At 41.7% G+C, this 23,889-nt stretch overlaps 1 protein-coding gene across 1 annotated transcript in view; it reads left to right on the forward strand.

Annotated features, from left to right (window-relative positions):
* Positions 1-522: 522 nt before the first annotated feature.
* The window catches only part of LOC137438314 (uncharacterized), a 195,799-nt gene continuing 172,432 nt past the window's right edge, over positions 523-23,889 (forward strand). Inside the window, exons 1-3 of the mRNA XM_078766986.1 lie at positions 523-629; positions 2,357-2,640; positions 14,834-14,944. Coding sequence (XP_078623112.1) covers positions 523-629; positions 2,357-2,640; positions 14,834-14,944 — 502 coding nt within the window. The remainder of the gene's footprint in view (positions 630-2,356; positions 2,641-14,833; positions 14,945-23,889) is intronic.

The raw sequence follows: 23,889 nt of genomic DNA on the forward strand, positions 1-23,889 counted from the left end.
CCAAGTACCGGTCAGTGTGAGTGGGTTTCCTGTAAACAGTGATGTTCAAATTTCCTCTTGGACCCCTTTTCACCCAGGTGTCCAAGAAGGCGATGGATCCATTCCATTCCTTTTCAAGGGTGAAACTGATGGAAGGAAAGATCTTCCCAATAGCCTCATGTATGTTACCAATTGACTCGCTGGGACAGATGACAATCGTGTCGTCCACGTAACGATACCATACACTTGGCTGTGTTATGAGGGATGGGATGGTACGTTCCTCCAACTCCTCCATCACCATGTTTGCCACCACAGCAGATACCGGAGAGCCCATGGCGGTACCAAACACCTGTTTATAATATATCCCGTTAAAAACGAAATACGTGGATGACAGGCAAGCATTGAGAAGACGACACACATCTGTGTGATTAAACATGCCACCCGCCTGTTTCCAGGAATTGTCTTGTAATGTCTTGCCATCTTCCCCTATGGGATAATACCAGCATTTTGGGGGTAACCCCCAGTAAACGAAGAAGGAGGATTATGGAGGCATGGCATGTGGAGGAGTCTGTGGTGTCACTCACAGAGGAGGTGTTGGATTTACCACTAGCTTTTGGCCCTCTAATGCGGAAACATACCAGGAAAACTGCGTCACCAAACATATAAATTATTACTAATCATGTTGTTTAATTTTCATCGATTTATTTGAATTATGCTACGTTTTGTTGATTCAATGTGTGATTACCTTCGCAAAAGCGGAAGGTTATGTTTTGATCGCTGTGTATTTATTTGTATGTCTGTGTGTGTGTGTGTGTGTGTGTATGTTATTCGCATAACTCAAAAAGTATTCAACCGAATTGCATGAAATTTGGTGGGATGATTGGTTATTATACGGGACACATTTGATTAGATTTTGGGAGCAATCGGGTCAAAGGTCAAGGTCAAGGTCACGAAAAGGTCAAAATCGTATTTTTACCATAGCGCGGTCAATTTTTATCCAATTGGCATGCAACTAATGCCAAAATGTTCAGAATTCAATGCCCGATCTTGTGATATACGACATGACCCAGTGAAGACATTACCCTTGTTAGCGGTTGGGGGTCAAAGGTCAGGGGGGTCACGACCTTGCAAAATGTGCGTTTTTTGTCATAACTCGGTCAATTCTTATCCGATTTGCATGAAATCAGCACCAAACTGTTCACTGTTCTGTTCCCTACACTCCCATGCCAAGTACAGAACAGTAGCTGCGGCGAAGGTATGCGCTCTACCGAGTGCCCGTTCTAGTTTAACGGTTGTTTTGACGTGACATCCCAAGGTGTGGTTTCAGTGGTGCAACGGTTTTGATGTATGGTTTAAATTTGAATGGCACGAGTTGTTCCAGAAGGGCATTGATTGGTGGTTCAGTGTCCCCACCCCTTTTTCCCTTATTTGAGGGAGGGTATAGAGTTGTTTTGCTTTACTCTTGAGAAAGGTCAGTGGATGCACGTTTGTCCGTGTTGTTGATCGAAACGTCGAGCAGTTGTTTGTTTGCTCATTAAAGGTTGGAGAACTAAAAATGGATTCATTTGATTTTAATCCCAACCACAAGTCATTACTTAATATATATATCTATATATGTGTATGTATATATATATATATATATATATATATATATATATATATATATATATATATATATTGTGTGTATGGTGTAATTTTTTTTTGTTATTAAGATCACCTGTGAGCCACTGAAATTAGTTTAAAATAAACTTCGAGCAAGTATGGTCTGTCATACAAATATGAACTGGTTAAATTTGAGTCCAAATAGTCAAGGGTCCAATTTCATGTGATCTTTAATTAGGGATCCACTTGTTCCAGGATAGATACCTATTGTTGAAAATATTTTTGCTACTGCAATAACTTGTGAACAATTGAAGGGATTTCAACCAAACCTGGCACAAGTATGGACTGTAACGCAAAGATTAACAGGATTAGATTTTCATTCAACAGGTCAAAGGTCATGTACCATTTCAAAAACACTTTGCAGACCATCATTCAAGTTAAAAGCATCTGAAGTCTCTCGTACTTATCTCTTTTCTCTCTCGCACTATATCTCATGTGACCTGTAGTTTTTCACTTTACCTTTTATTGAGATAAAACACAACATTGGGTGGACATATAATGTGGTTGGTGGGAGGCAGTTCCCTCGATGATCATGATGTTCAGTTGGGTCACTTGTAATGCTTATAATCATCACCTTACCTCAAAATACTATTGCCATTGGTTGTTATATTATGTGATATTCTAACTTTCTTTGATTCTATTTTTTGTAGAAGCTAATTTTTAATCAAGATGGTATATATTTTCCTTTTTTTGTTTTTAAATTTTTTACTCCCAGTGCCAGTCTTCTTCCTCGCAAGCTGTCTTCGCTTGGAGGACCCGGTGGTGCTGGGTCTTTTCGAGAAGGGCCTGCCACTGGTGGGGCTGGAAGTGGAGGAGGAACCAGTGGAGGGATGGCTGGCGGTGAAGATCGGGGTGGGGTTGTGAGCGGTGGCGGGGTGAGTGGAGTAACGAAGAGGCGGTTGTACAGTGCTGTACCGGGCCGAGTATTCATCGTGCTGAAGTCTTACACACCACATGGAGAGGGTGAAATTGCACTGAACCGAGGAGAGAGACTTAAGGGTGAGCTTCATGTTCTAACTGCCTTAGTCCATTGCTTTTTATCAGTTAATTGCTTTCGATACTTTCATCAGATTCATAAAGCACGCCAATTCATCTTCATTGAGAAAGCCAAAAATTATGAATCACAACACTTTGCAATGTCTAAGCACCTTTACAAACTCCAGTTTCAGGTAGCTGGAGCACGCCTTACAGATGCTTGACCACCACCGCCAGTTGTTTCTGCTAAGTTAATGTGTACGATACAAAGCATCATTCGATGTATGTGACGTGCATTAGACTAATATGTCGATCATGAACATTTAGTCCACGGTTTGCGAATGTCGAGCTCCGGGCATTCTGTTGTGCATCATGCTGACGCTGCTCATTGCTCAAACTCACCATTCCTAACATTCTCACTTCATTTATCCCATACAAGGAAGAAGATACTTGAAGGTGAGTGTGGCTTTCAAGAGGAATGATTTTCCTCTGTAACTGTTCACACTTTATACTTAAATTTCTCATCACGTGGTCACCACCACATCTCACCAGCAATTTCAAGCTCTCACTGAATAATCACCTGGTCCATTTGCTGAAGCAGTTGCTTGTCAACTGCCATTTCAGCAAAAAATATTACCTGACCTTCTCCTTGGCACCCAAAATCAGCATTATAACTTGTTTTTCCCCTTTTGACTTCCTTCTTCAATTCCCACCTTCCCAAGCATAAGATGTTCTTTTCTCCTTCCTGTTTGGTATGGCTTTGGCTTTGTGTTTGTGTTGCATTGGAGCTTACAACATTTTATGTCTTCATATCCTCTCTCTCCTCACCCATTTGAATTGCAAACAGGAATGTCCCTCTTCCAATCTCCTACTTCATCCTCCAATCCCTCCCATCCTGGCTTCTTTTGGAAGAACTCAAACCTGTCTTTTTTTGGAATATTGTCTTGATTTCATCATCAGGTCGATCTCGATTGGACATGTCTTGTCTTGATTTTGTTTCACATTACTGTCAGATTAAGCCTTTCTTATCAAAATAGAAGTGAGCAAAACCACTTTCATTGCAGTGTTTTTAGAACTTTCTCTTTGCCAATTTAATCCTGTTGAAAATCCATGTGTTAAAAAAAATACCGTTGGGATGTGCATTTGCTTATTAGGCCAATTGATGGTCAGCACCTAGAGTAATGAGGAAATTGCACAAATGTCATGTTATTTGGAACAGCTTTGCATTGTCCTGTTCCGCAAATACTAGATGATAGATTTAAGCAGATCTTCCACCATTGGTAGAACCAAAGGTGCTGGGTGGGCTTGGCCAACCTATCGGGTGCTTTTCTGAGTTCCCTGCGAGGGTTGTACTGGCGTTACCATGGTAACAACATCAGCAGTGGGATTGGGATGCACCAAGGTTGAGGATGTAAATTGAACCTGATGCTGTGACATCGTTAGAGGAAGGGATGGGAGACCTGAAGGAAAAAAAAACGTAATCTAGCTCGAGAGGGAAGGGAGATGGCCAATGGATTTGCAGCGTCACATATTTCTTTCCGTACATACCCTGAAAAACAAGAAGGGAAACCATCTGTTTTGGATGTCTGTTTCTAGGCATCGATTTTATAATTATTCAAGAAACAAAATTAATTTAATTCTCCATGTAATCGTCTTTTATAGAAACGATCTCATTCATATTTATTTTAATTGTTTAATCCATCTTGATGTTGACAATATCACCAATTATGTTTATGAAAATGAGACATCCAACCTTAATTTCTTCCTGGTTACCTTCATATAACGTGCTATTGTGCACGATACAGGTTGCCTTCTCAGTTCTGCATTTAAAGTTTATTTCTGCCATGCTGATGAAGCCTGAAAACTAAAATATGTGTCTTTAAGACCAAAGGTTCATATGCTGATGTGCATACATTTCCCTGTGGGTTTTTCCCTTCGTAGTTAAGGACAGTTTTCTTGCCATCCAGTGGAGATTAATATAAACATAGTGACATAAAAAAAAAATCAAATTACAGTCACGTGAAAAAGTAAGTACACCCCATGCAAAGTTTTGACTTTTTCAACATATTTCAACATACAGCTATTTCATCTTCATTTCAACAATATTGATAGATGAAGAATGAATGAATGAATGATCGTTTTAAGGCCATTTTTCCCCGCGAGAGCGGGGGTTAGTCTTGCGGGCCCCATGACAATCATGGTTCCCTGTTTGAGGCAATGTTTTTATGGCCGGATGCCCTTCCTGACGCCAACCCTTAGTCGCCTCTTACGATGCGCAGGGATACGGTGTACCTATTCTAAGCCGGGGTACACACCGTGGTCATTCATCCCAGCAAGCTGGTACTCAATTTGCCGACCTCGGAAGGATGACAGGCTGAGTCAACCCCCCTGGCGTTAATTCAGCAATCGACCAGGATTCGAACCCAGGATCCTAGGATCCCAAGCCGGCACCCTAACCGCTAAGCCAACACCAGGCTCAAAACGATATATAGCAGGATGTCTCAAAAAGTTAATGACAGATTTGGGCGAAACTTGGTGGACCGGTTAGGTGTGCAACAAGGACCAATTAACAAGTGATTTTTCACCATTGAGAAATTAAGCCAAAAAAATACACAGTATATCATGTTGTTTCACATGTGGGTGGCTTATGACAAAACTTGGTTGATGAGTTGGTTAAATGCCGATTCGATTTTGGTTCAGGACATTTTGGACAGCAGATCCGGCTAAGACAGCAGATCCGACATTTGTGCAATTTCCTCATTACTCTAGGTGCTGACCATCAATTGGCCTAATAAGCAAGCAGATCCGGCACCCTAACCGCAAAGCCAACACCAGGCTAACAACAGCTAACCAACAACAGTACTTACTTTTTCCACATACGAAATTTACATTTTTGTTTATTTAAATTATACAATGGACTACAAAATGTAAATGTTTCATGATATTTGTTATATTATATCACCTTTATCTATCAATATTGTTGAAATGAAGATCAAATAGCTGTACGTTGAAATATGTTGAAAAAGTCAAAACTTTACATGGGGTGTACTTACTTTTTCACGTGACTGTATGAGTTTTTAAATGCACTACATTCTGTCAGATTAGAAATATATAAATGTGTCATGGGTAGACTATGATTACAATGGCCATTAACATTTTTGAAGATTTTTGAAGCTGATTATAAAAATATCGTGGACTAAAACAAGCTTTGTGGTGGCTTAACGGTTAAGGCGGTTGGCTTAGGATCTTAAGATTCCCAGTTGTGCCAAAATAGCATCAGTTGGCATGACTCAGGCTGTCATCCTTTCAAAGTCGACAAAATGGTGCCAGAAAAAGTGAGCCAGTCAAGCCAGTCGGAGTGACGACCTGTCCAGGATTATGCCCCCTAGCCTATGAAAGTGCCTCAGCATCCTTATGTGCCGGAAGGCGGGACAAAGAAGACGTGTCCATCCATCCATCGTAGACTGAGAAGTGCAAGTGCTATCATATGTTCAAATGTAGTTTTTCAGGAGAAAATAATATAGCATTTTGACTTCAACATTTTATTCAGGTCCATCACAACTAGAACGGCACTCCGTAGAGCGCATACCTCCACCAGGCTGAACAGTTTGTTTTGTATCCCACTGATAGGCCGGATCTGGATTTGGACCTGAGCCAAAATCTAATCGGCTTGTTCTTGTCACCTAACCAACTCATTCACCTAGTTTAGTCATAACTCGTCCATAACGTTTTTTAATTATCATGATACATATTGCTTTTTGCCCGATCCCTCAATGGTGAAGAATCACTTAAAAATTAAATAAGTCTCGTATCCGAATCCATATTCAGATCTTCACCAAAATTGAATCGGTTAGTCCATGTCACACACCCAAACAGTCCAACAGGTTTCGTCCAAATCCGTCCATAGGTTTTTGAGATATCATGCTACGTATCGTTTTTGGCCCTATCTCCCAATGGTGAAGAATCACTTAAAAAATTATAGTAGCCGGATCTGAATCCGGATCTTCACCAAAATCTAATAATTTTGTCCTTGTCACATACGCTACCTCTCTGCCAAATTTCGTCTGAATCCATCCACAACTCTTTGAGATATCTTGTTCACAGATAGACAAACAAACAAGAAGACGTCATGCGGAGCATGATACTTGCAAAATACGCCCCCCCCCCCCCCACCTCCCCAAGAAAAAAAATTCCATTGATACAGCAAATTGTCCATTTCATCAAGATTAAAATTGACAATCTTGATCAAAGCTCGGGTCAATAGGAAGAAAATTGACGATTTTTCAGATGAAAATGATGATTTTGGAAGGTTGACCTTGAGTTGACCTTTGACCCTTTGACCTCAAAAATATTTGGTTTCCCTATTTAGTGACTCAATGTGCAAATGCTGTTCAATTTTCAAGTCAATCGGATGAAAATTGACGGGTTTTTTCAGATAAGAAGTGATGATTTTGGAAGTTTGACCTTGAATTGACCTTTGACCTTTTGACCTAAAAATAGTATGTTTCCCAATTTATTGACTCGATATGCAAATGCTGTTCAATTTTCAAGTCAATCGGTTGAGAATTGATGGCTTTTTAGATGAAAATTGATGATTTTTAAAATTTGACCTTAGGTTGACCTTTTGACCTCAAAAATAGTTAATTTCCCAATTTAGTGACTTGATATACAAATGCTATTCAATTTTCAAGTCAATCGGATTTAAAATGGCGATTTCAGAAATTTGACCTCCAGATGACCTTTGACCTTAAAATCAATAGGCTTCTCAATTGGGACGACTTATACAACTTGGTGAGTTTCGTGACGATCGGTTTAGAATTGTGACCTGTAGGCCGGTGACAAACAGACAGACAGACAAACAGACGGAACCACAAACGGAACCGACCAATATACTTGAAAAATCTTCGATTTCGCAAGTAATAAACAAACAAACAGATAGGCAGGGGTGAAAACATAATCTCCATCCACCTTTGGTGGCAGAGGTAATAATGACAAAAGTTATTCAAGAGCTACTTGTACAATAGTTATACAAGACTGTCAAGTGAACGACATTTGGAAATATAACACTGCAGTTACCTCAAAAGTTGATAAATTTTTAAGCTTCCGAAGAAAGCAACTACCAAATGATTTTGTACTTTATAATTATGCATTTTTAAATCCAATTGATTCCGAAATTATACTCTCGTGTAACATTTTAAAAGCTGGTAAGCAAAACCACATTACTTTCTAAGCTACACGAGGGGTTCATCTTTGACTTCAGCTTTTGCCTCAAACTCAGCTCTTATATTATTACAAGCTGAGTTTTTCAGCAATCATCGCCATACTAACTCAACATTGTCCTCCCTCATTCTTCTCCTGCTACAACCTGCCACAACAGCTGGAGGAAATTGACTACATCACCAAGTCTAGCCTCATCCTCAAGGAGCTGGAAATACAAATCTTCTGTCCATTATCCACAACTACCTCCCAAACCTTGGCTATCGACGCTACCCCACACTCTCCTCTCTTCTAACCTTCCGTTTTTCTCCTGAATGACCCCAGCTTGTCTGTAACCTTTTCCACCGACCTCACCTTCTGCACTCATTGTACTGCTATTAGCAGTTGATCATGCTGCCACATAGTACATTCCTCTTGGGAGGTCCTCTTGACATGCACTCAATCTGTGCTGGGACATGCTACCCCCACTACGACACTGCTCCCTTGCCTCTTCTGCCAACCTCCCTTTTTCCAAGTTCACCAGATAGAGTAGAACATCAAATGTTGCTCTTTAAACAAAACTCAGCAGCAGCATTGGGTGCAATGACAATGGTTGCTGCTAGGGCAACAGCCTCACCTCATCGCCTTTGCAGCATGTGCATCCTGCTTCAGACTTTAAATAATATCCTTCCTCCACATCCTTTGTAATTCTTGCTCTACTATCCAATATATAACAACAATTGTCAACCGTCAACCCCAAAGAATAAGCTGGAAGAATCAGAGGAAGACAAAAAGATAATATCGGTTGGCAAAATTTTAATATTCACCAGAGTATAATCGCTACGAATTGCAAAAAATAGAAAATAATTCACCATGTTTGAGGGATCCTGCAATTGATTCCCTCAAACTGAAAAGTTTCACCATCCTGCAATGGACTGAAAAGACTAATCAGCTCAAATCTTGTGAATAAACAGTGTGGGATGCTTTCTCATTTGCCAGCTTCCCACCAGTCTTCATTTGCATCACATCAGACCTTCCCTCCCACTCTGCACTGTATCTAACACTCCTTTATTGCCACAGACTGTCTATCCTGCATCTGTTGCACCTCATCACCAGCTCTCCATTATCTTCCATCCCTCTGCTCTGCAGCAATATTCCTCACTGCACTTTATTGCTCAAATCCCTCGGCATCATAACCTTTCACAGCTTTACCTCCTCAAATCCCTCCACTTGTGAAATAAGTAACAAACTCTCCACATATATATTTGTGCTTGGAAAGCAATATTATTCAAGCCTAGAAGCTCCCAAAGTAATTTCCTGACAAAACCCTTCACCGTCGCATCCATCCTCTGTGCATGGCTGATTGCAATATTAGAGATAAACAGAAGCCGTAAGACCCATGGCACCAAATCAAAATACATCCTTGACTGAAACTAAGCAAATTCATTACCCCTCTTAAACCAAACAAAGATCCCACCAAAGCATCCTCCTACAGACCTATCACATTACTTTGCACACCCTCCAAGGTTACAGAACGCATTATACTTAAAATCACAGACCCTCACATCACTCTCACACACCCAACACAAATTCATACCAAACTGCTCCACCACCACTCTTCCCACAAACATCACACAAAACATCTTTGAAGGCTTCAACAATAGAAAACCACCAAAACGCACTTATTCTCACTAGAGTAGACGTCAGCAAAGCATTTCACACATTCCCAAAGCTCTTATTCACAAATAAAAATACTCAACACAAACATGCACAACATCACCAAATGTTGGCTGGCCAACTACCTATCATTCACCATGTTTGAATTAATCATGTTTATCAGTCATTCGAAATTTTCAACGGCAAGTCGTCACACAGACGATACTTTTCGAATGGAGTCCCTCAAGGCTCAGTCCTCTCCCCCACACTCTTTAATCTGTTCATACACGACATTCCACAGTATATATGTGATGTGTATATATATATATATATATATATATATATATATATATATATATATATATATATATATATATATATATACATATATATATATATATAATATATATATATAAAATTGGGAGATTGAATATGACGCAGACATAGCTTCAGGACGGTCGATCTTTAATTCTCGACAAGCTTTTGACCAACAAAGGTCTTCTTCTTAGTCGTCCCCAAGTTCAGAGGAAACTATGTATGTGACGTTTGTATGTAATAATAATAATAATTCATTTATTTTGTATAGCGCTTTTCATGAAGCCCAAAGGCGCTTTGACAGAGTGCAAAACATAATGCATAACAAAACATGAAAACAACAATTGCAAAAAGACAAGAATCAATAGGGAAATATTTAAAGCAAAAGGAGGGAGAAGGAGAAGTGATAGTCAGGGGTTAAATGCTGTGGGTTGAATGTTGAATGCAGTGCTGAACAGGTGGGTCTTGAGTGATGTTTTGAATGTGGTGAGTGAGGAGGAGTCTCTGATGGTGTGAGGTAGTGAGTTCCAGAGGGTGGGAGCAGCGATGGAGAAAGCCCTGTCCCCCCAGGATCTGAATTTGGTCCGGATGGGGGGGCTCAGGAGGTTGGTACCAGCAGAGCGGAGGTTGCGGGTGGGAGTGTGTCTGGAGAGGAGGTCAGCCAGGTAGGATGGGGCCAGGTTATGGAGGGCTTTGTAGGTCAAGAGGAGGATTTTGTACTGGATTCTCTGGGAGATGGGGAGCCAGTGAAGCTTGTAAAGGACGGGGGTGATGTGGTCACGGGTCCGGGAATGGGTGAGTAGACGGGCAGCGGAGTTCTGAATGTATTGGAGTTTATTGGTGATTGTTGAGGGTGAACCATAGAGGAGGCTATTGCAGTAGTCCAGACGGGAGGTGATGAAGGCGTGGATGAGGGTTTCTGCAGCCGTGGAGGAGAGGGATGAGCGGAGACGGGCGATGTTTTTCAGGTGAAAGAAGGCTGTCTTTGTGATCTGTTTAGTGTATTTGTCGAAGGAGAGGGTTTGGTCAAAGATGACGCCAAGATTCCGGATGAGAGGGGAGGTGGATACTGGGATACCGTCGATGTTGAGGGCAAAGTTATTGGTGGATTTTGTGAGCGTTTTTGGGCCAATGATGATTATTTCAGATTTATCACAGTTAAGTATGTGACGTTTGGAGGTTTCTTCCTCTGAACTTGGGGACGAATAAGAAGAAGACCTTTGTTGGTCGAAAGCTTGTCGAGAATTAAAGATCGACCATCCTGAAGCTACGTCCGCGTCTTATTCAATCTCCCCATTATTTATTTAATACAAATGAGATGCCCTGCTCGTACTGTGGAGTTTCTACTATTTCTCACAGTTATATATATATATATATATATATATATATATATATATATATATATATATATATATATTTGTGATATATACACATGTATACAGTGCCCTCAATAAGTATTGGAACAGTGAAGTCGAATTTGTTATTATTGCTATATACTCAAGAAATTTGAATTTGAGACAAAAATATGAATATGAAGCAAGAGTACAGAAGGTCAGCTGTCATTTCTTGGTATTTCTATGCATTTAAGTTTTACCATTATAGAACAATAGCACTTTTTATGTTCAGCTCCCCACCCCCCCCCCCCCCCCCCCCATTTTAGGTAAGCATAAATATTGGAACAAATGACTGACAGGTGTTTCTTGTTGCATTGATTGTTCATCACACATAAAAGAGCTGTGAATGCCTTTGGAGTTAGTAGGCATAAACTAACAAAGACCAGAGCACTGTCTATGAAATATAAGCAAGCAATTTGGATGCTGAAAGAACAAATTAATTAAATTAGCACCACAGCACAAAAATTGGGTATATCATGTAATGAAATTGTGTCTAAGTTGAACCCAGGAGTTATGCGGTCTCTGTCCGCTGCGTGGCAGATATAAGAACTCGGACAGACAGCGCCACGATTCATTCCTGTGACATTTATCCTGTGTAATGTTGTGCATACTTAGATGGTGCGTATTATTCCTTTGTTTCAGGCTTGCTTGAGCTAGTTGCAAATCTATTACTGATTCCTATGAATGCTGAATATTGATATGTTGCTTGTTGATTTTCTTACAGGTATTGCTAGAGATCGAATCAGAATTAAACTCACTATTGGGACAATGTTGTGACTGGTTTTTACAACATAGCAAATACAACAATTTGGAATATCTTGAAAAAAGAAAGAAATTGCCAGTGCACTTAGCAATAGACAGCGGCCAGGTCAGCCAAGGAAACAACTGCAGTTGATGACATAAAAATCAGAGTTGTGAAGAAAAACCTTAAAACAACTGCCAGTGCCATCAGCAACGAGATGATATTCATAGAATACTTACCCCGCATGGTTGAATTGGTGCGAGCCAACTCCTCTGTTTTTTAAGGGTTTTTTTTCTTTGATCCAATATGGCTGCCAGACCACGTGACCAATGACGTCATCAATTTACATTCTCCAATATAATTGTTGCGTATATCACACAAGAAATTTCAAGCCGATCGGACCTAGTGTTGTACTTGTTGAATTATGACATCATCAGCAACACTTATTCCCCATGCGGAGTTCTTTACAATGAGCCATGTTTTAATTTTTTCCACCGAGCGGTTTCAGAGATATAGAGGTCCTTTTTTCCAAGATGGCCTCTGCACCATGTGACCTATGATGTCAAAATGATTACTAAAAATTTCTACACCAGTAGACGCATACTATGGTAAAAATTTAGTGTCAATCTGCCGAGAAAATTAATTTTAAAAATGCAGACATGTACGTACATACAACATACTTAAATACGTATGTACACAACTGATCGCTTAACCCTTCTTTTCACTTCGTGAGTGCCTGGGTAACAACCTCCAAAGTGCAGGGGTGTAAGTATCACAATCTACCATTCAAAGACTTTCACAGCAGAATTACAAAGGCTACACTGCAGGATGCCAACCTCTCATCAGCACCAAAAACAGAAAGGCCAGATTCGAATTTGCCAAGAACAGAGGTGAGCCAAGATGCCAACCCCTCCAAACTCATTGGGTGGCCCTTCACCATGCAGCAAGACAATGGCCCAAAACACTGCCAATGCAACCAAGGAGTTCATCAGTGGAAAAAAGTGTAAAGTTTCAGACTGGCCAAGTCAATCTCCTGATTTAAATCCAATGAAGCATGCATTGCACTTGCTGAAGAGGAGACTAAAGTCAGAAATCCCCAAAACAAACAACTGAAAATGGCTGCACTAAAGGCTTGGCAAAGCATCCCAAAGGAAGATACCAAGAGTTTGATGATGTCAACGGGTCACAGGCTCGATGCAGTTATTTCATGCATATGCAAGGGATATGCAACCAAATACACTATACTAACTATTATACCACTGTACTTTAAACTTTGTTAATATATTCCAAGACTTATGCTTACCTAAAATGGGGGCGAGGGGGGAAACTGAACATAAAAAGTGCTATTGTTGTACAATGGTTGTACAATGGTTATTGTAAAGTCCGTCTCCAGAGACCTTGATGTTTCTGTGTCCACTGTACGCAATGTTATCAGGAAGGTTAACGCCCATGGTACTGTAGCCAACCTCCCTGGACATGGCCGCAAGAGAAAACTTGAAATCGAAGATTGCAGTGAAGGATTGTTTGAATGGTGGAGAAAGCACCTTGATCAACTGCCAAACAGATTGAAGCTGACCTTCAGACACAAGGTACAACCATCGGCCATTCAATGAAAGGGGGTTCTATGGTAGGAGACCCATGAGGACCCCACTGCTGAGAAAGCCCAACTGAAGTTTTCCAAAATTCACCTAAACAAGCCAAAATCCTGCTGGGAGAATGCCCTGCAGACAGATGAGACCAAATTAGAGCTTTTTGGTAAAGCACATAATATCTATGTTTACAGAAAACAAAATGAAGCCTTCAAAGAAAAGAACACCTTCCCTACAGTTAAACATGGAGGAGGTTCAGTGGTGTTTTGGGGTTGCTGTGCTGCCTCTGGCACTCGGTGCCTTGAATGTGTGCATTGCAGAAATCAGGAGATTACCAAGGCATTTTGGAGCACTTTGTTCAACCCAGTGTCAGAAATTTGGGTCTACATCGAAGGTCATGGGTCTTGCAGTAGGACAATGACATAAAATACCCTTCAAAAAGCACCCGGGAATGGTTCAAGACAAAACGGTGGACTGTTCTGAAGTAGCCAGCAATGAGTCCAGATCTAAATCCCATTGAACACCTGTGGGGAGATCTGAAAACAGCAGTTGGGAGAAGGTACCCTTCAAATCTGGGATAACTGGAGCAGTTTGTACAAGAAGAGTGGGCCAAACTGCCAGTAGAGAGGTGTAGGAAGCTCATTCATGGCTATAGGAAGCGCTTGACTAGTTATTTTGTCCAAATTCTGTGCTACCAAATATTAAGTCTCGGGTGTGAATAATTTTGTCAATGCCATTTCTTTTTATTTTCTGATTTAAAAGGATATATTAGATTCTGAATCAAAAACAAAGGTTCTGTAATATTAACAGTGAAATATAGAATTGTGGAGACCAAATATTTTTGTCAATTTCAACGTATTTTTAGAGAAAATTGTGAGTTATTTGAAAAAAGTGCAAGGGTGCCAATATTTTTGGCCACGACTGTATGCATAGAAATACCAAGAAATAAAAGCTGACCGTCTGTAGTCTTGTCTCATAATCATCTTTTGATCTCGAATCCAAATTGAGTAATACAGCAATAATAACAAATTTTTCTTCATTGTTCCAATATTTATGGATGGCACACTGTATATACGTATCCTTCCAGTGTGGTATTTTTTGTACTTGTATCTCATTGTATTTTCTTCCCCACAGCTTGTTTGTTTCTTTCCTGCTAATTATTTTTGGAGTATTAATATGGATTTCCCTTTTCATCTCTCGTTTGCCAACTTTATGTACGTTGCCCCTTTTGGTTAATGTCCTGGGACTGACCTGTCAGTGGGTAACCCATAATTCCTGCTAATTTTTTGACAACTGCTTAACATGTTACATGACACTTTCTGCAGTGCTCAGTGTTGGAGAAGGAGGGTTTTGGGAAGGCTCAGTGAAAGGTCGAACAGGATGGTTCCCGGCTGATTGTGTGGAGGAAATACCGGTGCGGCACGAGTCAATGCAAGGTATGTTTGCCATTGTTTCAGAGAGAGTTTGCACCGCTGTTGGACTTTTAGTTAGAAAAGATTCAGAACGTATATTACTGAAAATGGAGATAAAATGTGATTTGTGGATGGTCAAATTATTGACAAGGCAGAAGTAATTTAAAATGTTTTTTATTTTGACTGATTTCTCATCAAAAGCAAGCATTGGGTGATGAATCATGCAATTCCCCTTTTTAATATTGATGTTATTTAAAAAGAAAATGAATAACTGAAAGCAAGGGAAAAACTCTTTATTCAGCAGTTTGAGGCAATGCAGAGGTGTTAAGAGGTTCCCATAAAAGTAAAACGAGCAAGAATACCTATTCAAACATCTTAACGTTTTCTTGGTTTGCAATTTCAGATCAGGAAAGATCCATTTATTATTTAAAATAAAAAATAATGTAATAATAAACCCTCTAAATGAATCCCTAAGAAATATACCTGGTTGCCCCACATACGGGGAACAATTCAGTTCAGTGCACTATTATGGACTTTTTCCAAGTGTTTGTCCAACCTTTTTCACAGCCGCCCCATTCATCAGTAGTAAGCGCATTAAAGTAATCTTTCCACGTGAGTACATCATTGTAATTAATGCAGTTGAAATTTTTTTATGCCTTCGCCGACGAAGTCGCAGTAGGCATTATGTTTTTGGGTTGTCTGTCTGGCTGTCCGTCCATCCGTGATATGTTTTCATTACCGCAATAACTTGAGAATGGCTGCAGGGATCTAGTCAAACTTGGTGCAGGTATGTTTAATGAGGTAAAGCTTAACTGATTAGATGTTGGGGTCACAAGGTCAAAGGTCAGAGGTCATGCTAAGTAAAAATTATAATTCCGTAACAACTTGTGAACCAGTGGTGAGATTTTGAACAAACTTGTTATAAGTATATGTAATGCAAAAATGAACTGATTGGATAATGGCATCAGGAGGTCAAAGAACAGAGGTCATGTCAGGTAAAATTGTGATACTTGAGAACAGCTGAAGGGATTTAACCCAAACTTGATACAAGTATTATAATGATGGAATAATGTGCATGGAGGAATATAGGTCGACGTCACGATGTTGAAGAGTGCGGTTCTGGTTTATTTTGTGACTACTGTTCTTTGTTCAATGTTAGTTGAATACGATTCAAAATAAAACATGAACTAGGATCCCCTTTTTCTCAGAACGTGCATGTTTTGAATAGCCCGATTTACTTCTCAGTTGGTCAATTTTTTAGCTCTCATACAAGCCGAGACCAAGTATACAAAAAAATACTAACGAAAATAAAAAATATTGTTTGGTTATTTTGAACAGCTCTTTTTTGTTGAAACTACTTGCAAACACAATTATGGACTTCTGTGAATGAGTGCATAGGTCGTGCAGTTTTCCATATTTTGCACTGTCTTGGCCATAAGGTGATACTGTGCAATATTCCATCCATGATATGGTTGTCGAAGTTAGTCTCATCAATGAACAAAATGTTGTTCGTTAATTATGAAATGGGTTTATTTTTACACTATACATACACCATGGTATTATGTGAAAATGTTTCCATCACTAAAAATGATTGTGCCAAACAGCCAGTCAAGGAAGCTTTCTGCCAACAAATAATATAATTTGTGTTTGAAGGAGATTCTCTTCAGTTTATTATGCTTTTACCATCAAAGCAGAAAAATAAATCATTATTGGCAATGATTGGATTAAAATGATTGTAGTGACCAACCACAGAACCACGTATGGTTTTCTGCCTTGGGCGAAATCCATGTTAAAGTGTATAGGTATGTTATCGTGGCGTTTTTAAAAGGCAGCTTCTAATAACAAAAGTAACAAGAAAAAGAGCAATCAGAGATTGCAAACCCTCGCCAGAATGCATTTTCAGTGTTTTTTAAGGCTTTTATGTTACAACAAATATGGCGGCCGAACCACGTGGCCGATGACGTCATCATTTAAATTTTTTTCTAAACTAATTTATTCCTAGATTATGCTCAAGAAATTTCATCTTGATCGGATGAAGTTTTGTACTTGTCGAATTATGACGTCATAATGGAGGCAACTATGACATCATCATCATCAACATATTTTATTCCCCATGGAGAGTTCTTTACAATGAGCCATGTCTCAATTTTTTCTATTCAGTGCTTTTGGAGATATCGAGGTGCAAAGTTTTTCGATTTTTCCAAGATGGCGGCCAAACCACATGATCTGTGACGTCATAATTATCATAAAAACATTCTACAGGTGGAGTTGCACCTATGGTTAAAATTTCCTGTCAATCGGACAAACGGTTGCAGAGAAAATCATATTTATTCTGTGTGGACAAACAAACAGACAAACAAACAAACGGAATCAAACGCAATACCCTCTCCTCTGGCGAGGGTAATAACAACACGATGATATTAGCATAATATTAATGTTGTTCAAAACAATATTTATGATAATATCTACCCTCCCCAATGGGTGTTTCCTCCTTGGACAAACACAGTGTTAGCCTGTATAAACAGCTTATCATGGTGTTTAGTGGGCACCCCTACCGGAAGTAACATATATATATATATATATATATATATATATATATATATATATATATATATATATATATATATATATATATATATATATATATAATATTTCTTTAAACCACACACACACGTATGATAACGGACGAAAACCAAGGTTTTTTTTTATATTTTATTTTTTATTTTTTTTGCATTCAAGATCGAGGCTCGTGAAAGAGCGAACATTAATCACACAAAAAGTCAAACCGACACACAAAACACAAAATAAGGGGAGCGGTAGACAAGATGGGGAGAGAGGGGGAAGGACAAAAACACAACATTTGAGACCAAGGACATCGAGAGAACTGTGGGAGGGAGAGGGCTTGGGGGGAGGTGGGAGAGGTATAAAACATATGGACACTGCAAGGACTTCCAGGAAAGAAGTTGGAATTTCAAAAAGTGGTTCTGGGGTGAAAATTAGTGGGGGTAGAAAAGATCAAGGTTTTGGATGGGGAAAGATAAGAGATGGTGTTGAACAGCTGTTTTAAAGACCTGGAGGGAGGAGTGGGATTGAAGGGAGTGGGGGAGTTTGTTCCAGAGGTGGGAGAAAAGGGGAATGAAAGAGTGAAGGTGAGCAGAGAGCCTAGATTTTGGCAGTCTAACCATAAGAGGGTTGCTGGCAAATCTTGTGCGACCTGTAGGAATATTTGGGGGACAGAGCACAGAGAGAGAGCTGGGGGAGCAAGGCCAGAGAGGAGTCGGTAGAAGACAGAAAGACCACCAACCTGCATGCGGTGAATGAGTGAAAGGCCCTCGGAGTTAGCTTCATTGCAGGAGATTCCAATGATTCTGAAAGCTTTGGTTTCAACAGCGTGAAGACGAGCTAGGTGTGAGGCAGGAGCCCAGAGGGGAGAGCAGTATTCCATTGAGCTGCGGATGAAAGCCTTGTATGTGGTGAGGAGCTCAGGTGTGCCAAGGAAGGACTTCGCACGGCGGAGGATGCCCAGACGGCGACTGGCTTTGGAGGTCAGCTTGGAAATGTGGTTTTCCCAAGAAAGATCATGGCAGAGAGTGAGTCCCAAAAGCTTGAGCGACAGAACTTCTTGGAGAGGATTGTTGAGAAAGTGGATGGGAGGGTTTTCCAGTCGGTCTTTTCGGAGAGACATAGTAAGAGTGTGAGATTTGTCAGGATTGAAAGACATGTTCCACTTGTTTGACCAGTCTGTAATTTTGTCCAGGTCTGCAGAGAGTGAGGAGGCTGTAGACTGCTGATCTGAGGGATGAGGAATGGAGCGGCAGAGAGTGGAGTCATCAGCAAAGAGACAGAGAGGATTTTCCAGAGAGTCTGAGAGATCATTGATGAAGACCAGAAATAGCACAGGGCCCAGAACACGACCTTGGGGAACTCCAGCCAGAACAGGCAGGAGAGATGAGAGAAATCCATTCAGGGCCACATGTTGACTTCGACCAGAGAGGAAGTCCACAAGCCACGCAAGGAGATTTCCATGGATACCAGAGGAGGAGAGTTTGGTGAGCAGAGCTGGGTGCCAGACCGTATCGAAGGCACGTGATATGACAAGGGAGACAGCTCTGATTTCCTGTTTGGCATTGAGGACCTCCATCCATTGTTGAGAAAGCAGAAGCAACATGTCCAGAGTAGAATGACCTGGTCTGAATCCAAATTGATGATCGGAGATCAAGCCATTGGAGAAGAAGAAGGATTTGATATCCGAAGCAATGATGGATTCCATGACTTTGCTGATAATTGGAAGCAGGCTGATTGGTCTGTAGTTGCAAGGATCTGTTTTTGCACCTTTTTTGTGCAAAGCGGTAATGTTTGCTGATTTCCAAGATGCTGGCAGATGACCTTGAGCAAAAGAGAGGGTGACAAGAACAGAGAGAGGGTGTGATAGAGCGGCAGAGCAGGATTTTAGGACCCGTGGGCTGATGCCGTCTGGTCCAGTTGCAGAATCAGCGTCGAGGTTTGACAAAAACTTCACCACCTTATCAGGAGAGAAGGACACAGAGTCCAGGAACAGTTGGGTTCGACTCGGTAAGGTGGGAACAGAGAGAGATGGGTTTGGGACACAAGATTTTGAGGCAATCACAGAGTTGAGGCATTCGGCGTTGTCACGTGCGGTGTCAACTGTGTAGCCATTTGAGGTAAGGGAGGGAATGGAGGGGGACCAAACACCAGAAACGGATTTGACCAGACACCACCAGGATTTGGAGGATGGAGACAGGTTTGAGAGTTCATTGTTGAGTGTGGAGAGATAGTGCTTCCTGGCACCCCTGAGGGTACACACCCAATTGTTCTGTGCTTGGAAGGAACTGAGATTGCCTTCAGTTGGATTTGCCTTCCAAGAGGCAAAGGCAAGTTGTTTCAGGGCAACTGCCTCACCACAAGATTCAGTGTACCATGAACGGGAGGAAGGGTAAGACAACTGAAGACGAGATGGGATAATCTGTGCATGAGACAGAGCAGTTTGTTTTGGAAGAATTCCCAGGAAGAATTGATGTCAGAGGCAGTAGAGATGGGAGACCAGGCCAGATGATTGATGGCTGCTTGCAGACCGTGCCACCGTGCCAGTCAGCCTGAGTGAAATGCCAGACTCGTCCGTGCTGAGGAGGCTCTCTGAGAATGGCCAGAGAGATGTCCACTTTTACAAGCACATGATCAGAATAACCGATTGGAGCAGAAGAAAAGCAGCAGACATTTGCAGGGAAGTTTGTCATAACCAAGTCTAGAAGAGAAGATACTCTATTGACTGAGATCCGGGTCGGGAAATTGACAGATTGTGTCAGTCCCAATGAGTTCCAGAAGTCCTTTGCTGAGGTGCCATGGCTGGTGAGAGAGGAACCCACACCCAGCCAGCTGGCATGATGACAGTTGAAGTCACCACATATGAGGAAGAGAGAGTTGGGATGAGTTGATAGAAGTTGGTCCATGTTGTCAGACAGCGAAATGTAAATGGAGTCATCACTGTTTGGAGGACGGTACAGAACACATCTGAACAAAAGGTGGGAGCAGAGAGGAAGCCGTAGCCAGAGGTACTCCTGGTGGTGGGGTGGAGAGAGGGCAGTGCAAGGAGAGTGAGGAAGAGAGTTTTTGATAAAGATAGTAACCCCTCCACCAGGACGAGGCTCAGGTCTATCATACCGGATGAGGGAGTAACCAGGAAGAGATATTAAGGAATCAGAGACATCTTGAAGGAGGAAAGTTTCTGTTAAGCAGATCAAGTCTGGATTGTCAGAGGCAACCTGAATGGAGAGATCAATCAGGTTTGAGCGAAGGCCCCGGATGTTTGAGGTCCATACCGTTAATGAGGAGAGAGGGGGGGCATCGGGTGCAGGACAGGGAAGGGGAGGGGTAGGGTCAGATGAAGGATGAGAAGGGGAGGTAGGGAGAGCAGTTGATAGTGTGTCAGAGATTACAGAAGAGTTACAAGAAAGGGAAGGATGAGGAGGATGAAAGGTTTGATGGTGATGGGATGAGGCACAGTGAGGGGTTGTTTGACGGGGAGCAGAGGAAAGTAGAAGTTTGGGGGAGGTGGAGATATGAGATAGAAGGGAGATGAAGTGGGGAGGAGGCAGCTTTGAGGAGGGGGGAGAATTGGCAGGGGATGGTGTGGGGGGGGCGGGGTGGGTGAAATTTGAAGGGAAGGGGTTGAGGGCGAGTTTTGAAGGGGAGGGGTGAGGGGGGTGTTTAGGAGGGGAGGGGCAAGGGGGGAGTTTAGGAGGGGAGGGGCAAGGGGGGAGATTTGGAGGGAAGGGGCAAGGGGGGAGTTTAGAAAGTGGATGATTCATGAAAGACGAAAATTTGTAACAAATTGGGTTTATTGTGATTTTCAAGTTAGCGATCCGTTTAAGAACGATGGAGGAGGGGTGGAATGAATGCGAATTTAGAGCATGTGTTACGTGCTCCTCCCCAAACCCCGGTCACGGTGTACCTCCGAGCCCCGAAAGGAGTCATGGCAGAAAGATGTGCTATTATGTGTGCCAATGACCAATGGTGAAACCACACCAATCAGTTGTTACCAAAAACCAAGTATTGTATTAGTATCGCACAATAATAACAGCGCAAGTACAATATACTTCAATTGCACCACGAAATACCATATAATTCCGATGATGGTACCACCAGTTTCTTAACTCGATAACTCACGGTGCTCCACATGAGCGAAATGTAACACCTCCCAAGGTCACTCTCCCGGCACCAGGCCAAAGTCGATCCACGCTCCGGTGATCACAAGAAAAAGGTCGTATCGAGACCAGAACCCAGACGGCTGACAGTCAACGCTGCCGAAGAGCCGCTGGGTGGGTGTCGGGCCGACGTCGGTCAGGAAAAGTTCACCCAAAAGGCGACTGGGAATTCACACCTCCAGTTCACCAGATAAGGACGCTGATATGAACGAGCAGCGGCTCCCAAGCAGAAAACCGCGAATTCCCAGGCGAAATCCACATCACACACACGAACCAGGCCAACGGCTGGCTCGAGGTGAAATGGCTCGTGCGAGGCGAAATGGCGGACGGGCCCATAATGGAGGCGTACCGGCTCTCCCACAATGATTCACTTTCGGAACCAACCGCAAAACCGTCACGCAGGTTTATCTGCCACAGCGATAACTACACTGTCAGAGGCACCCCTTTCCTGGGGAAACCAATATTCGCTCGTGACCAACGTTCGCCAGCGTCCGCTCGACACCTCCAAGCAGATCGGCCTTTCTCTTCCGATCTCACTTGCTCCGCTTCAGCCTCCTCCTCTTCTTCTCCCGGTTTCTCCCGATCCATTTCGTTTTTCTTTTAAAACACTAATTTTTCCCTTTTGAAGACAGTTATCTCCATTTCACTCAAACTATAACAATAATAGTACATGGAACTAAAAATGCTTCCAGTGGATGAAAACCACAAAGACGGAAGTGACGAATCCGTAACACATGTAGTGAGGAAGAATTATAAGAGATTGAATTTTTTTTTGAAGTGAATGAGTTAAGAGGAAATTGAAAAGAACCTTTTAAATAGGAAGAAAAACAGCATGTTGTAATATACCACTGAATAAAACACTGCAGGGGAAAGTTTAAACCTTTTTTTTTTTTTTTTTTTTTGTATACTGAATCGAGGCTCGTAAAGAGCTAACATTTATCTCACAAACAAATCAACCAGACAAACAAAACATATAAAAAGAGGGAGCGGAAGACAAGATGGGGAGAGATGGGGAAGCACACAAACACAACATCCGAGAGCAGGGAGATGCGTGGAAGGGAGAGGGCCCGGGGGAGGAGGCGTGGGAAGGGGGGGGGGGTGGGGGGGGGAGGGAGAAGTACAAAACACAAGAACACCAAGGACTTCCAGGACAGAAGTTGGTATTTCAAAAAAGTGGAATTTTGTGAAATTAGCGGGGGTAGAAAAGATCAAGGTTTTGGATGGGGGAAGATAAGAGATGTTGGTGAACAGCTGTTTTAAAGACCTGGAGGGTGGAGTGGGATTGAAGAGAGTGAGGGAGTTTGTTCCAGAGGCAGGAGAAAAGATTGACTGAGATGGTATGCTAATCTGAGATGGTATTTAAACAAAACTGTGAAGAACAATCTTATATTCACAAAAATACCAATGGGGAAAGGGCCTAGAGGGACAACCACGAGTCATGTGAACAGGGCAAAAGGTGGAAGGCAAGGAGATAATGGGGGTGGGGCAACAGCGCACGTGGACAGAAGCACACGATGAGACAAAAGCACACGTGGAGAAAGGGAAATAAATGTTTTTTTGTTTGTTTGTTTTTGTTTTTTTTGGGGGGGAGGGGGGTTAAAACGTTAGACAAAGAGTAGATGTTCGGGGGAGAAGGGAAAAGTCTAAGAACCAAGCAAAAACAGCGAAGGAAGAAACTTAAGTGAACAAACTTCGATGGGGGACTTGGGAAGCCTGAGGCTACAAGGCCGCACACGCCGGGCAAACAAACGATTAATTTATGAAAGATTAACACTGAAAATCTTCCTAGGGACACACTATAGGTACACACACCAAAACATAAATACAGTTTCGACAAAAATACAATTGTGAACAATGACTTAACTTCAAAAAACGTGGAGAACGTGTACAGCTTCGAAAAACAGTGCCGTCACCCGCAAGATCTCGCGAGAGCTATGATTCATTATATGCTTATTTCGTCCCCCACAGACTAACAGACCTCAGCCGAGATCTACTCTAATCTATATACTCCAGAGAGAATAATACCACTCACTGGACCACTCATTAAGATGTGTTGACCCAGCTGGCAAAAATAAGCATACCATCTCAGTCAATTGAACCACCCAAACGATACATTTGAGCAGGTAGGCCAGTAACCTCATTTTATACCTGTTTTATGCCAAAGGTGCCAGAAGCATTCTATTTTAGGGTTGTGTCATTGGTCAATGTGACTTTTAAGTGACTGTTAATGAATAAATCTTCATTACA

This window comes from Myxine glutinosa, chromosome 13 (genome assembly GCF_964187855.1).
Source record: "Myxine glutinosa chromosome 13, kmMyxGlut1.1, whole genome shotgun sequence".
Lineage (NCBI taxonomy): Eukaryota > Metazoa > Chordata > Myxini > Myxiniformes > Myxinidae > Myxine > Myxine glutinosa.